The sequence below is a fragment of the Parasteatoda tepidariorum genome, chromosome 9, assembly GCF_982258835.1.
Source record: "Parasteatoda tepidariorum strain Cologne lab strain chromosome 9, Ptep-v5.0, whole genome shotgun sequence".
In the NCBI taxonomy this organism is placed as follows: domain Eukaryota; kingdom Metazoa; phylum Arthropoda; class Arachnida; order Araneae; family Theridiidae; genus Parasteatoda; species Parasteatoda tepidariorum.
In genome coordinates, this window is record NC_141763.1 from 14,864,389 (window position 1) to 14,878,469 (window position 14,081).

Genomic DNA, 14,081 nt, shown 5'->3' on the forward strand with positions numbered 1-14,081 from the left:
TTCTATTCGCTCTTAAAGTTTCGGCTTTAAGAGCAAATAGAATTCAGTTTTAGTTTACCGCCAGTGATAAATGCATTTCGTGCAACATTCAAATGTTGAAAAGTTATGCAATAAATGCCAAACATACTAATATTGGTATTATATTAATATATTTGTTGATTATTAAAACTACACCAATACTAAGTAGTTTAAATACCAATACTGTGAAACTAAGTGTATATTTATTCATGATATATCTTCTTCATATAATGGTTATAATATCCATAATATTATTTGATTTTATATATTAGCGAAATGTCTCATTCATCTATTTCGTATAACTTACGAATTGTTATCGCAACCACGAGATTTATTTATTAACACACTACGTTTGGAATGACTGAATAAATTTAAAAAAAAAAAAATTTTAATATTTTTCTTATCATTGAATTTTTTACTTTCATTACATCATACTTATCAGATGTGTGTTAAATAATCAGTTGCATTTTATTTATTTTGTCAAAATAATAAGATATTAGATGATAGTTTTCCTTATAAAAGTCAACTCGGGACTACTACGAGGACTACTCTTTTTTTTTTAACTTTTTTTGAAAAGCTAATTTTTTATTCAGTAAATAAATCGAACATTTTAGACGATTTTTATGCAATTTAACAAATTTGTTTCATCATGTCATCTTAAAAAACCATTTATAAGTTTTTGAAGTATCCCGGCAACCAAAAGTCGCATCGCAAGGGCTTAGGTCTGGGGATCTGCGAGGCCAAGCTGTGGGTTAGTGACGGCTGATGCTCACTATCCATGAGTGGTTTTTGGAACTTATTTTAGCGAGATGAAATTCTCATTATTTCATATTACAACTGCCCAATTTTCATGAACTTCTGACCTCCTGTATATATCTTGAAACAGATTGCCACACAAATGCTTATTTTAATAATGGGACATGTAATGCATTTGTTTCATTCACCTTATCCAGTTTTCTTAGATATTTTCAAGTGACGGGCCAAATCTTTATAAATTACCTTTTTTTTTCTTCTTTTGTCTACTCGTTCGATCAATTCCTTGCATCTCTTAACAACCTATGAACAAAGATTCTAAATGAAACAAAAAGGAAATATGAGATGTGCATAGTTAGATGTTAGGAGACATCACGTGACACGTTATTGCTTTTTATTTCCATAATCTGGCCATCAATATCCGGAAAGGGCCCTTAAGTACAAAATTCTCACATTGTTCGGAGGGCGTGTCAAATTCGTCTCCTCATCACGAAAAAAGTTTTTCTTATTTTGTATTCCGCCAGACCTTCATTAAATATTCCTTAAAGTCGACGATTGTATTAGTAGGATTAGAATTTTTCCCCCGCTCGAATAAAATGGTTTAGACATTCGAAGAAAAAGAAGCTAAAATATATACTATATTCAAGGGCTCCGGCAGAATAATATAAAAGGGGGTGCAACCCTCTAACAACCCCCTCCTAAAAAAAATGTGTTATTACATTTTGTTTTGTAATTACATATACTTTCCTCTCTTATTTTTTTCAAGATACATTTCTTCATTGTTAACAAGATATTTAAAAAAAAGTACGAATTTCTTGTACTTGCAAATTTTGTCACGATAAACTGTATTGATGGCGCTGGTATAGCTACTGACTTTGAAACACAAATAACTACAAACAGTAGTTTCGTATACTAACGTATTTGTGCACGCTTAACATTGGTATTTATTGTGTTGATGAAGTTTTACAGTTGTGAGAAGTCAGCTTTTGTTATACACCTTTATTAAACTAAATAACTAATAGAAAATATAATATTATTTATATTTTATTAAATGATATTTAAAAATATAGCTTAGATATCTGCCAAGTTTGTGAATGCTCAGTGTGCATAAGATAAGAATCAAAGATGACTCAGAATTTATTGAAAAAGTTATAAACTGATTTGGACAGCAAACAAGACGATTACAATTCTTGTTTGATTTAAAAAAAATTTAATTGTTATGTATCAATAATTACTTAATTATTTGTTTTTGAGTAAAAATATTTTTTATAAAAAATTTTTATAACAATTTTTTTTTCTGTATCTCTTTGTTTTTTTTAAAAAGAAAAAAGCCAGGCACCCCGCTGCCGGCACCATTGGCTATATTTAAGACAAAAAAAAAAGAAAAAAAAAGAAAGAAATACGTACAAAAGTAAGTAAAAATATATACTAAATCATAACTGAATGGGAAAAAATTGGTTTTCCGACAAAATGGAAACTCAAATATGAAAATTTAGTTAAAATTCTCTAAACATTTTATCTCAATTCAATTGAATTGAGATTTAAAATTCTGGCAGGCCCGCTACTGTAAAATAATCTGTTAACAAACTGCTTTATCGTCAGCAGTTTAAAATAAAATAAAAAGTAGTCGAATAAGAGTATGCAAATAGTTTTAGTCAAAAATTCAAGCCTATAACAAAAAAGATAAAAGCGCATCGTATAAGAAAGCGATGTATCCTACGTTTTTCGTTACATAACTGATAAAAATATATATTTACTTATGTCCGTTAAAAAACGCATTAGATCGGATAAATGATAAATGGGAATTGATAGGATATAATAATGGGAATTAAATATAGCTGCAACATTTGAGAAACAGTTGTAATTTGCATTTTTATAAAGTTGTCGGAATTTTAATTAACAATAAATTCTCTTTACCGATTTTTTTTTTTTTTAAGTTTTATTTATTATTTTATTCCATTAATTCTGTGCCTATTGATTTATGAAGGAAAGTACCCGAAATTTTCGATTGATGATAAATGAGATATAAAATAGCGCTGCAACATATAAGAAAAAGTTGAAATTTGCATTTTTATAAAGTTGTCGGAATTATAATAAAAAATACATTTCTTTTAGAGATTTAATTGTTAATTTTTTTAAAGTTTATTTATTATTTTATTTTATTTAGTTCTGCGCTTGTTGATTTAAAGGAGGCGAATTTTCGATTGATGATAAGAGGAATTACTTAATCTTATCATCAATCAAAATTTTCGATTGATGATAAGAGGAAAATAAAATAGCGCTGCAACATTTGGGAAACGGTTGTAATTTGCATTTTTATAAAGTTGTCGGAATTTTAATTAAAAATAAATTCCATTTACAGATTTAATTGTTAATTTTTTTAAAGTTTATTTATTATTTTATTTTATTTAGTTCTGTGCTTGTTGATTCAAAGTAGGCGAGTGCTCGAAATTTTCGATTGATGATAAGTGGGAAATAAAATAGCGCTGCAACATTTGGGAAACGGTTGTAATTTGCATTTTTATAAAGTTGTCGGAATTTTAATTAACCATAAATTCCTTCTATCGATTTGATTTTTTAAACTTTATTTTATTCTGTTTGGTTCTGTGTCTGTTGGTTTTGTTGGGAAGTTCTCGAAAGTTTTGATTGATGATAAATTATGTCTTCGTCACTTAGGAAACCGTTCTGTGTAATTTGTACTTTTAACAAATTGTCAGAATTTTAATTAAAAATAAATTTCTTTAGCCGATCAAAACTTTCCATGCTCTAGCTAATCAGAAAGTGGTCAAATGCTCAATGCAAGTGGTTCAGTGGTCCTTACAGACACACGAAAGCAAATTAATGAAGACAGAAAGAAAAAAAGATAGTAAGAAAATGATATTAAATTCTTGGAAACGGCAACACACGGTTTTGAATAGGTTAAGTGCATGGTAGCAACCTTAGGTTATAGCCACCTGTTGGCAACTTTTGTAACCGATTTCCAAAATTTCTACACAAACATTTTAAAGGCTTTCACAATAAACATACCGTTTGTTTTATTCCTCAAGCAATTCTTTTCGGAGAATTTTTATTTTGAAATCAGTCAGTTCTCCGCAGTACACCCCTTATAGATTGTCTCACTTACGAATAAGTCACAAAATACTATGATTCTAAGAATAAATTATTCTTTTACTTGATCGAAATTTGTGTATTTTAATCTAGCCTTATATTTTATAACAGTCGTTGAACAACCGACCCAATTTTTAGGGTTTTCGACTACTAATGTTCAACATCGCAGCCTTGTCATTTTGAACCCAATCCAGAAGACAAGGGAACTCAAGGATCAAGTAAGGGGAGGCATTTGCCCTCGTGTAGGTCTCTTCTCGATGGAACTCACCCGCATTTTCGTTACATGGAGAGGAAAACCAGGAGAACCTCTGACGGTTAGCCTGACCGCAAGGGGACTGATCACCCATGATCTGTCTACCACTGAGGATATTTCACGTCACCACTGTGGTCGGTGCACGCCGGATGCGGAATTCGTATCGACCAGCCATAATTGGGATTCGACCCCGGTTCACCTCATTGGAAGGCGAACGCTCTATCACCTGAGCCATCTCGACTCACAATCTTGATTTATATAATCTTGTTTATATAAATTAAAGCCCTGGATACTAATATAAAGATCGACACTCTTAATTTACGACCTTTGTGGTGCTTTCGTATTTTAATTGACTGCCGCTGATCACATGTTTTTTTTTTTTTTAAATAACCGTCGTTGAACAGCCGACCCAATTTTGAGTTTACGACTACTAATGTTCAACTACGTAGCCTTGCAATTTTCAACCCAATCCAGAAGACAAGGAAACTCCTAGATCAGTACCCCCAGAGGTATTGATTTGTTATGGGAACATGGAGGACTTTGAGACTAGACAGATTTAACGCGCATCAGTCACCATTTACAACACGGGGAGCCTGGGATCGAACTCTCGTACTCTTAGACATGGGCCCAGTGCCCTACTAACCAGGCTATCCCTGCCTTGATCACATGGTTCACTTTTAATTGACATTTCTGAACTATTTGCTATTTAAATGCCAAAGCAATTTGCGAATAGTTCTGAGTCAATTAATTTCATTTTCGCTCTATTCATTCTGACAGGTGTACTATTTAAGATCAGAAGTAAAAAATAAAAAAGGTTTGTGCTTAAATCATATGACTGGTGAGATCATCAATTTTGATATTAAATGCCAGTCAGTAGGCGTTGCACCTGTTTACTTAATATCATGTGATATTTATGTACAATGCTTTAACATGAAACATCTGTGTGTGGGAAATCGATATAACTTCAAGACTTTGAAAGTCAGTTTAACTGACGGAACATACAGCTGTCGATTGCTCTATTGTATCTTCCCGAAATAAAATTATCCTCTTTTTTCCTTTTCCTGCTACAATGTTAAGTCGCACACATATTCTCACAAGAAAATTTTGAAGACAATTTGGGAATAAAATATAATATTAAAAACTGCTGATAACTTTATACCATTATTCCTCACTGACAATTGTAAAGAAGTTGAATTTGGGTTTACAAGAAAATTGATTTTCATGAGCCAAATATCGACAGAAAATTTAACTCAGTCTCTGACATCGCAACGATTTAAGTCCAATTAACGTTCTTAAATTGCAGCCCTGAGTTCGAATCTCGGTCATGCCAGTACCTGGAATCAGATGGAATTTTTTTATACGTAAAATTTACTGTTTACATTCATCGGTAATTTGATAACATTTCAATTAGCTTAATTCATAACTTTTTAAATTAAAACACATTGTTAACACAGTTCCTAAAAAAAAATTCTAATGCAGAGAAAAACTAATACAAAATAAATATTTTCTTAAAGGTAGTTAAAAATGATTAAACAAATTTTCATCACCTTTTATCATGTCATAAAAGGTAATAAAACTATCATCGCCTTTTATAATTTTATACATATTTGTATTTGTTGTTGTAGTTCATTTACGTCGCACTAGAGGTGCACAATGGGCCATTGGCGATGGTCTGGGAAACATCCCTGAGGATGATCCGCCATCACAATTTTGATCCTCTGCAGAAGGGATGGCACCCCCGCTTCGGTGGCCCGCAGACCCTCATTATCGCCTAGGCCCCACAATTTCTGAAGGGCCTCAAAAATTGGTAAAACGTTAATAAAAGGTGGGCTAGCTTTGTGTTGTTTTATGTATTAAATAAAAAAATAATTCCGCTAATCAGCGGTTTTTAGCAAAAATCACTGATTTCAATATTTCTTAGAATAGTTCTCTTGAATCATGCAGTTCAATAGATTTTTTTCCATTGTTAAGACTACTCTTCAGTAATTTAATTTCAAAATATTTTGTAAGGGGTCCGGAAAATTTGGTGGGCCTTGGCCCTGAATTTGTCTTGATCGGTCCCTGGTAGCCCGACGACCTGCACGCGAAGTCGAGCACTTTACGGTAGAACGAGAACTAATATCGCACACCCTCGATCCCTACGCAGACTGATCCAAGTGGTCACCCACCCGCAGCCAGTGATGCTTGACTTTGGTGATCTGCTGGGAACCGTATCTTAACGATCAGTCCAATGCGGGACTACATGGTTTCGGGAAAATTATCCGGGGATAGCTGCAAACATGGATAGAAACTAATCCAGTAGATTTGTGGCGTAACTACCACTATAAATATTAAATACCAATTCACTAGTATATAATACATGTTAACTTGATTCTATCACGAGGTACCTTTTGTTAGATGAAGGTTGACATAGTCGATAATATAATTCCCCTCATTGGTGACCTGCGGACGTGATAAGAAATTGCCAATATTGATGGATGAATCCACATTAAACAGTTGATTTGCTTAAAAAAAATATACTGCTCAAAAAAACAAAAAAAAGTAAATATAAAAAAAAAAATCAGGTGAAATAAATAAAGTCTCCAGGTTAATAAATAATAATGAGCGAAATGCTAGAAAAAAAATAATAATAGCGAAAAGCTATAAAAAAAAAATGATGGAAAAAATAGCGAAAAGCTATAAAAAAAAATAACGAGCGAAATGCTTGGAAGATAAAAATAAAATATTATGAGCAAAAATTGAAGTTAATAAAAAAAACAGCATTAATCAACTAGTGTTAATTGTTCATCGAATTCTATCACAGATAAAATTCTGGAAGGGGAGTAATGTGGCGTAACTGCCACTATAAATATTAAATACCAATTCACTAGTATATAAGACATGTTAACTTGATTCTATCACGAGGTACCTTTTAATAGATGAAGGTTGACATAGTCGATAATATAATTCCCCTCAGATTTTATGAAATAACATACATTTCATGCTAATTGTTGCAAAATATACCAAATATTTTGCACAAATGGATTTTTATAGTCATCAAAATAGAAAGACTGCAATATTTTCCAGTTATGATTTCACATTAAATGTTGTGTATTATATATACTCATATTTTTGAACAGTAATAGTAATTTATTCATCAACGATAGTTAACTGAATTTCCTAAGTGAGGCTCGCTTCCTTATGTATTAGTGACACTTATTTAAATATTCAAGCAAGCAATAATCTGCACAAAAATTCTACTTCAATGGGGATTTTTTAAAAAACTTACTCAATTTCAGGAAATTTTCTAAAATGGACAAAAATCAGAAAATCCAACAGTCTACTGGAAAATCCAGTAGAGTTGGCAGCTATGTTTGGGGTATTTGATATAAATTGCACAGAAAATAACAGAAACACAAACCTTTTTTCCACTCATTATCGCTTCTTTTAGCAACAAAGAAAAAAAATCTCAGATTAGTTATAAAATTTTTTTTTCAAGAAATCGCAGCCCATTTCTTCCAACTACAACAAACAGTGGAATGACAAGTTGAAACCCGCTATAATGATTGAGACATTTTATTTATTTAAATTTCTTGATGGATTTCCTTATTACGCAACAGTCGTGACAAAAATTGCCAGCAACAACCAATTTAAAGTACACCTATTTTGATTAAAATTTTTTGTTCGCTAAATATTATAACAGAAATTTCCATCATCATGCAAAGAACAGTTATGGAATTCAAGCAAAACGACAAATGAAGTTATTTGCGTGATGTCTACCATAACAGAAATGTTTCTACTTTTAATACAAGAAGTTGATAGGATTTTAAAAAATATGTTAAAATCAACTTTTAAAATGTACACTTTAATATTTAAATGATGCTACACTTTTTGAAAGAATTAAAAAAAAATTTTAAAACGCATTAAAATATTTTTTTAAAACGTACACTTTAATATTTAAATGATGTTACACTTTTTCATTGATTTTGCAGAGTACACTTGGTGGTGTAAATGAAAACAGGACTGGAAAAGGAGATTTAACTTTGAACTGAACAAGATTTATAAACCTGATAATATTAGTAATAATATTAAAAATAAATAGAACGAATTCGGTAGCCCATGTGATTCGAATGAGTGATGAAAATACAATAAAAAAGTTATTGCTTTTTAGACCCACTGGAACAAGAAAGCGGGGAAGGCCGCTGTTGAGATGGGCTGATTTGGTGGAGTCTGTTTTCTTGCAATTAATGAAAAGAATTGGAGATCAAAGATAAATCGGAAGTGGTTATGGAGAAAACTTCAGAGGAACGCATAGGTACACATAGAGCTATCTGGTCGACTATTATGATAATGATACTTTTTCAGCCTCCTTACCTTAAGTCTTAGGAAATCAAATAGTCTAACTTGTATTGGATAAAAAATAAAGCACAGAAACATTCTCAAGTTGCTTAAAATGATTCTTATTTATCATCTATAAATTACAACGTTACTTATTCTTATTTGTATTGGATAAAAAATAAAACACAGAAACATTCTCAAGTTGTTAAAAATTATTCTTATTCATCATCTATAAATTACAACGTTACTTATTCTAATTTGTATTGGATAAAGAATAAAGCACAGAAACATTCTTAAGTTGTTTAAAATGATTCTTATTTATCATCTATAAATTACAGTGCTACTTATTCTAATTTGTATTGGATAAAAAATAAAACACAGAAACATTCTCAAGTTGTTAAAAATTATTCTTATTCATCATCTATAAATTACAACGTTACTTATTCTAATTTGTATTGGATAAAGAATAAAGCACAGAAACATTCTTAAGTTGCTAAAAATGATTCTTATTTATCATCCATAAATTACAACCTTTCTTTCTACCTATGCATGCTATCAATTTTCTAAGATGTTTTATATGCTTATATACAGATGAAAACATTAAAATATAGTAACAATCCTTTTTAAGCACAAAAATACCATTCATAAAATTTAAAGAGAGAAAGAAAAAAATACTTAGTAACTAATAATTTTTCTCTCCTATCAACATATAAAAGATATCATTTTTGCTTCTTTAAAAAAAAAATGAACAGGACTTTAAAATTGTGAAATTACGAGAATAGAAGATACCGAGAAAGAGATCGATGCCAAAACAAGATTTACGAAAATCACATGAAACAAATGTGATTACTCATAAGTGCATTTTAGACAGTGAATTGTAATAAATAATATGATAATATTTAAAAAAAGGATAAAAACTTTTGAAAGAAAAAAAAGTCAATTGAAAAAACTGCTAAAAAAATTTGCGAAAAACAATGAAACCATCGTATCAAAAAGTGAAGACTCAAATGCGCTGTTTCAATTCTGCATATTGTAATAATAACGTATAAGAAATATGAGGATGAAAGAAATTATGTTTAAAAAAAAATATGAGAAAAAAATCACCATATGGATTTTTGAAAGAACACCATAATTTTTTAAGAACATGATAAAAACATTTTACATTTTAATAAAATATGACTCTGAGTGGGGATTTTGTTACAAATTCAGATATTCGAAAACCATGAAATTCTAAATCCATGATTTTTTTTTTTAAAAAATAGTTCAAATCATGACATTTCATGACAAATTTTGTTCAGTACCGAAATTCATGACTCCATGATTTCTCATGACTTTCCAGGCTCATAGAAATACCTGCCATAGGTTGAAACTCCACATGGACTTGCAATGAAATCGGAACAAATCAAGTACCTCAAGAAGTAACTACTCAAATCAGCGCTAATTTCTAAGTTATAATATGCTAAAAATATGGTTTTATTTCAGTCATTTTATCAAAGGGAAAATTTTGTGAAATGACACATTTTTTTTAACAATAAAAACTTTCCACCATTTTCTCTAAAATTAGACTCCCGACCCCGAATTAAAATTCCCCAAAAAGGCTGCCTGAATTTCTCCAGAGCCTTATTTGAGCGATTGGCATTTCTGCATTCTTGGAGAATCATATTTGGTAACTAATGACATAAGTCTTGTTTAAAAATTTAAAACGTTTAAAATTTAAAACGTTTCAAGTAATTTTCTAAGTAGTTTTTGTAGATATGAAAGAAAACTCTGAATGGTAAAAGGTATTTTACAAATTTCATTTTGGATCATAAGATAAAATTTAATAATAAATAATAATAACCTTACTATAATGATACCTAATATTGAACCTTAATTACTAATAGCGAACCTTACTATAAATGACAAATATCTTACTATAATCGACAATCACAAACGCCATAATGTGATTGTATAAAAAAATAAAACACATACTTTTATAGGGGATAATTTTTAATAAATTTTGTATAATAATTGTACAAAATGTCATTTGCAGAAAAAAAACCTTCTTTTAGAAAAAAGTACAAAAATTACTAGAAACTTTCAAGATATATTTAAATCAAACTTTTTCATAATTTACTAAACAAGATTCACAACAAAATTATGAAAAAGTTTGTAAATGTTTCCTGTGCATGCAAAAAGATGAAAGAATTATTTTAAATTTTCAAATCTTGTGCAATTTGCCATAAATTGTTTTCAAATTTTGGAATAATAATTTTGTTACTAATTAAAAAATGCTACAAAAGTTTCATTCAATTTTACTGAATACTTTTTAAGTTATAGTATATCCTATATGTATGTATGTATATATTTATCAGGGTTGGGGTTTTGGACGTCCTAAACTGGTTTTAGATAGGACACGTACAATTTACTTTAACTTATTTAAAAGAAAATAATATAATATAACAGGAAAAGGTTTATAATTTTTGAAGCTCCACAATTCATTGAACAAAAAAGTGAATACCTAATACTTTAAATATAAATATGCTTTTAATACTGATAAATAATGTTTTTGCATAAGGACAAATAATGCAATATTAAAAAATAATAATTTTTTTAAAAAAAAATACTAAATTTGTCTAAAAATTAACCTTTTATTTTTCACAATATTTTTTTTAAAAAATTTTATAATTTCCCGCATCACACGATGATAAAAAAGACATCTATTTAAAAAAAATAAAATAATTATATATAAATATATTGATTTAAATTGAAAATACAAAATAACTGAAAAATGTATTAACAGTTTTGAAGGGCATAATATCAGTTTCAGTTACTGACACTGGTGATGTATCACCACTATGCTAAATGAATTGAACATGAATGAAATAAAATTATTCTTGAACAGATAAATAAACCTGTTTATGACTAAACAAGCACTTAGTCCCTAATAGCTGAACCCGTATGGCAAGGTCAAAATTCAGTTATGTACTATTGAAGGAGAGCACCAATTGAACTTGATTACTGATTAATCTTCCTTTGTTTAATGTTTAAACTGAAGAGTCAAACAATATTAATAAAACATTATACTTTTAAAAACAAATATTCTCTAGTAGATTTAATGATCAATATGCTATTAGTTCCATGTTTATTTTACCTCTTAAATATCGTACTGATAAAATTGTGACATAATTTGAGTAAAAGGGTTTTGGACAGTTTAAGACAAGACGGTTTAAACCGTGGATTAATCCATTCTGTCCTAAACCTTGCCAACCCTGAAATATATATGTAGCATAATAGATAAATACAAAAAGAAATGAAGAAAATTGAGAAAAACAATAAGTTTTATTTACTGCGTATGAGTTGCAAGTAAATCGAACTCATAAAATAAATTCAAAATGTAGAGAAAACATGGAAAAATTCCAGAACAATGAAAAAAGGGAAAAAGAAAAATAATAATAAAACATTTCAGAAAAAAAAGAAAAAAAAAAAAATTCCGAAAAAATTAATAAAAATCCGCAAAATAAAAGATAATTCTTTTTCTTTTTTTCTGCATTTTTTTATTATTATTTTTTTTTCTTCATTATTCTGTAATTTTTCCATGTTTTCTCTACATTTCGAACTTATATATATAAATATGTGTATATATATATATATATACACATATAAAGAAAAAAAAATAAAATGTCTACACCCGTGTCTCCATAAATATTTAAGAGAGTAATGAAATTTTATGCCATTACTACACAAAATTAACCAAAGTAATCAATACAAGTTTATTATTATATTTTCTGGCATAGAGTTTTCAAAAACACTTTTTTTCTTCTTCCATTTGTGAATTATTACTGGTGCCTCAAACCTCAAAAAACTTTAAACCTCATTGATAAGCATGGCATGAGAAATCACATATAAGAATTTAAGAAATTAAAAATAAAAAAATCTCAAATTGTTCCTTCAATGACAATCTATTTAAAACAGCCGTATGGATAAAGAATTATACATATAAAAAATTACTACAGTATAACAATATCACTTCCATCAAAGCTAACGTCATCAATATAGAATTGCAAGCCATCTTCATTTTGATCTAAATAGTTCCACAATATCAACTCCTCCAGCAATTGGTCTTCTCTATTCCTATTCTGCCTGCGGCGGTTTTGTCTCGTGGGTGCAGGTAATTCAACAACAGTGCCATCAGATAAAGCATGTAGATAGAAACAACGATTGCCAAAGGGGCAATCACCTTCGCCTTTACTGAAATATTTACAGTGTTTTGACTTCAAGTTGCATTTATACTTTTCTATCAAATTTATTTTTTCTTCTTCAGTGTGAAACCAAAAATTGCTGGGTATTATAAAATCCGAACGAATCCTGCACTGAGGACACTTTCTCATCACTTGCTGGTCAACCGCAGCGTCAGGATGCACCGAATCCATAATGCTTCCCCTGCGACGCCACTCCCTGATGCATTCCAAACAGAATACGTGGTTGCATTTTTCCAGGATTCCAAATCTCCGATGAGCTATTTTCTCTTTGTCCAATATCACCTCTAAGCAGATGCCACACACTTTATCCTTACTGCACTGAATAGCAAACGATAATTCCATGTCCCTTTCTAATTCCTTCTCACAGTCTTCGATGTGCTTAAGCTGTTGATTTCTATCGCAAGGATCTAGGCAATATTTCTGACACAAATCACACAACTTACCATGCACGCAAGGGCACCAATCTCTCAAAGGACACTGGCCTAGATCGTAATGAATGCATCTGTCCATAGGTAATTTCGCACCATCATTACCAGAAATGCCCAGTTTAGTAATTTCAGGAAAATATTTGGCGATTTCTAATTCATTGAAGCAATCTCGCATGCTGGACTTTCTTTTTTCCTGAATATCTTTCAAAATAAAACTAAATCGTTTTTTAAGATTTGTAGAGCCTGTATCATCAGAGTTGACCACCTCACTCTTATGATCAACTATTTCGTTCATTGATTCATTACCATCATTGTGAGAGAACCAACATTTTTTTCCATATTTGCACATTCCTCTTTGATAAAAATCGCAAGCAACGTTTTTAGGGAGGATTTTAGTCATAGTGTGAGCGAATTCACAATTTTCTCCATCAAGGCAAGTTGATTTTAAGAAAAACGGACAAACCATAATATTTTCGCTTTCTTCTTTGTAAATTGACATTTTCTCATACAATTTCTGAAGAAATTAGAACAATTATTGCGATTTTATTTAGATAAATTCATTATCCTTGTCCAAGGCTCGATTTAACTCGAAAAGAAAATAAACAAACAACATATCAAATTCCGTTACAGTTATGACAACCATAAAGCAAGGTTTCAGGCCTTTCTCCCTAAGCTTAGGAACCATTCTCCTTGCAATACTCAAATCTAATCACCGTCGACGCAAATACGAGCCCACCAATCATGCTTTCCTTTTTTCTAGACGGACATAAGAAGGTGCGTAAATCGCAGTACGAAAGGTATGAATGCGATTTGCTCGCATGAGAACGAGAATCGGGTTCGGTGGAAATATTTACCCGTGATTAAAAATGTGGAATGCCCTTGCTGGATGTCAAGAGACTCAGATACTATAAAATACTGATAAAATTAACGAGCGTTTCAAAACCGAAGAAGAGGAACCGAATG

At 30.4% G+C, this 14,081-nt stretch overlaps 1 protein-coding gene across 1 annotated transcript; it reads right to left on the reverse strand.

Annotated features, from left to right (window-relative positions):
• Nucleotides 1-8,835: 8,835 nt before the first annotated feature.
• On the reverse strand, nt 8,836-13,791 carry LOC107438154 (uncharacterized). The gene has a single exon (XM_087150925.1). The coding sequence runs from the start codon at nt 13,615-13,617 to the stop codon at nt 12,439-12,441; it is 1,179 nt and encodes a 392-aa protein (XP_087007051.1). The 5' UTR covers nt 13,618-13,791; the 3' UTR covers nt 8,836-12,438.
• Nucleotides 13,792-14,081: the final 290 nt, after the last annotated feature.

Coding starts and splice junctions, on each gene's coding strand:
- LOC107438154 (XM_087150925.1), bottom strand. CDS start 13,617: ATGTCAATTTACAAAGAAGAAAGCGAAAATATTATGGTTTGTCCGTTT.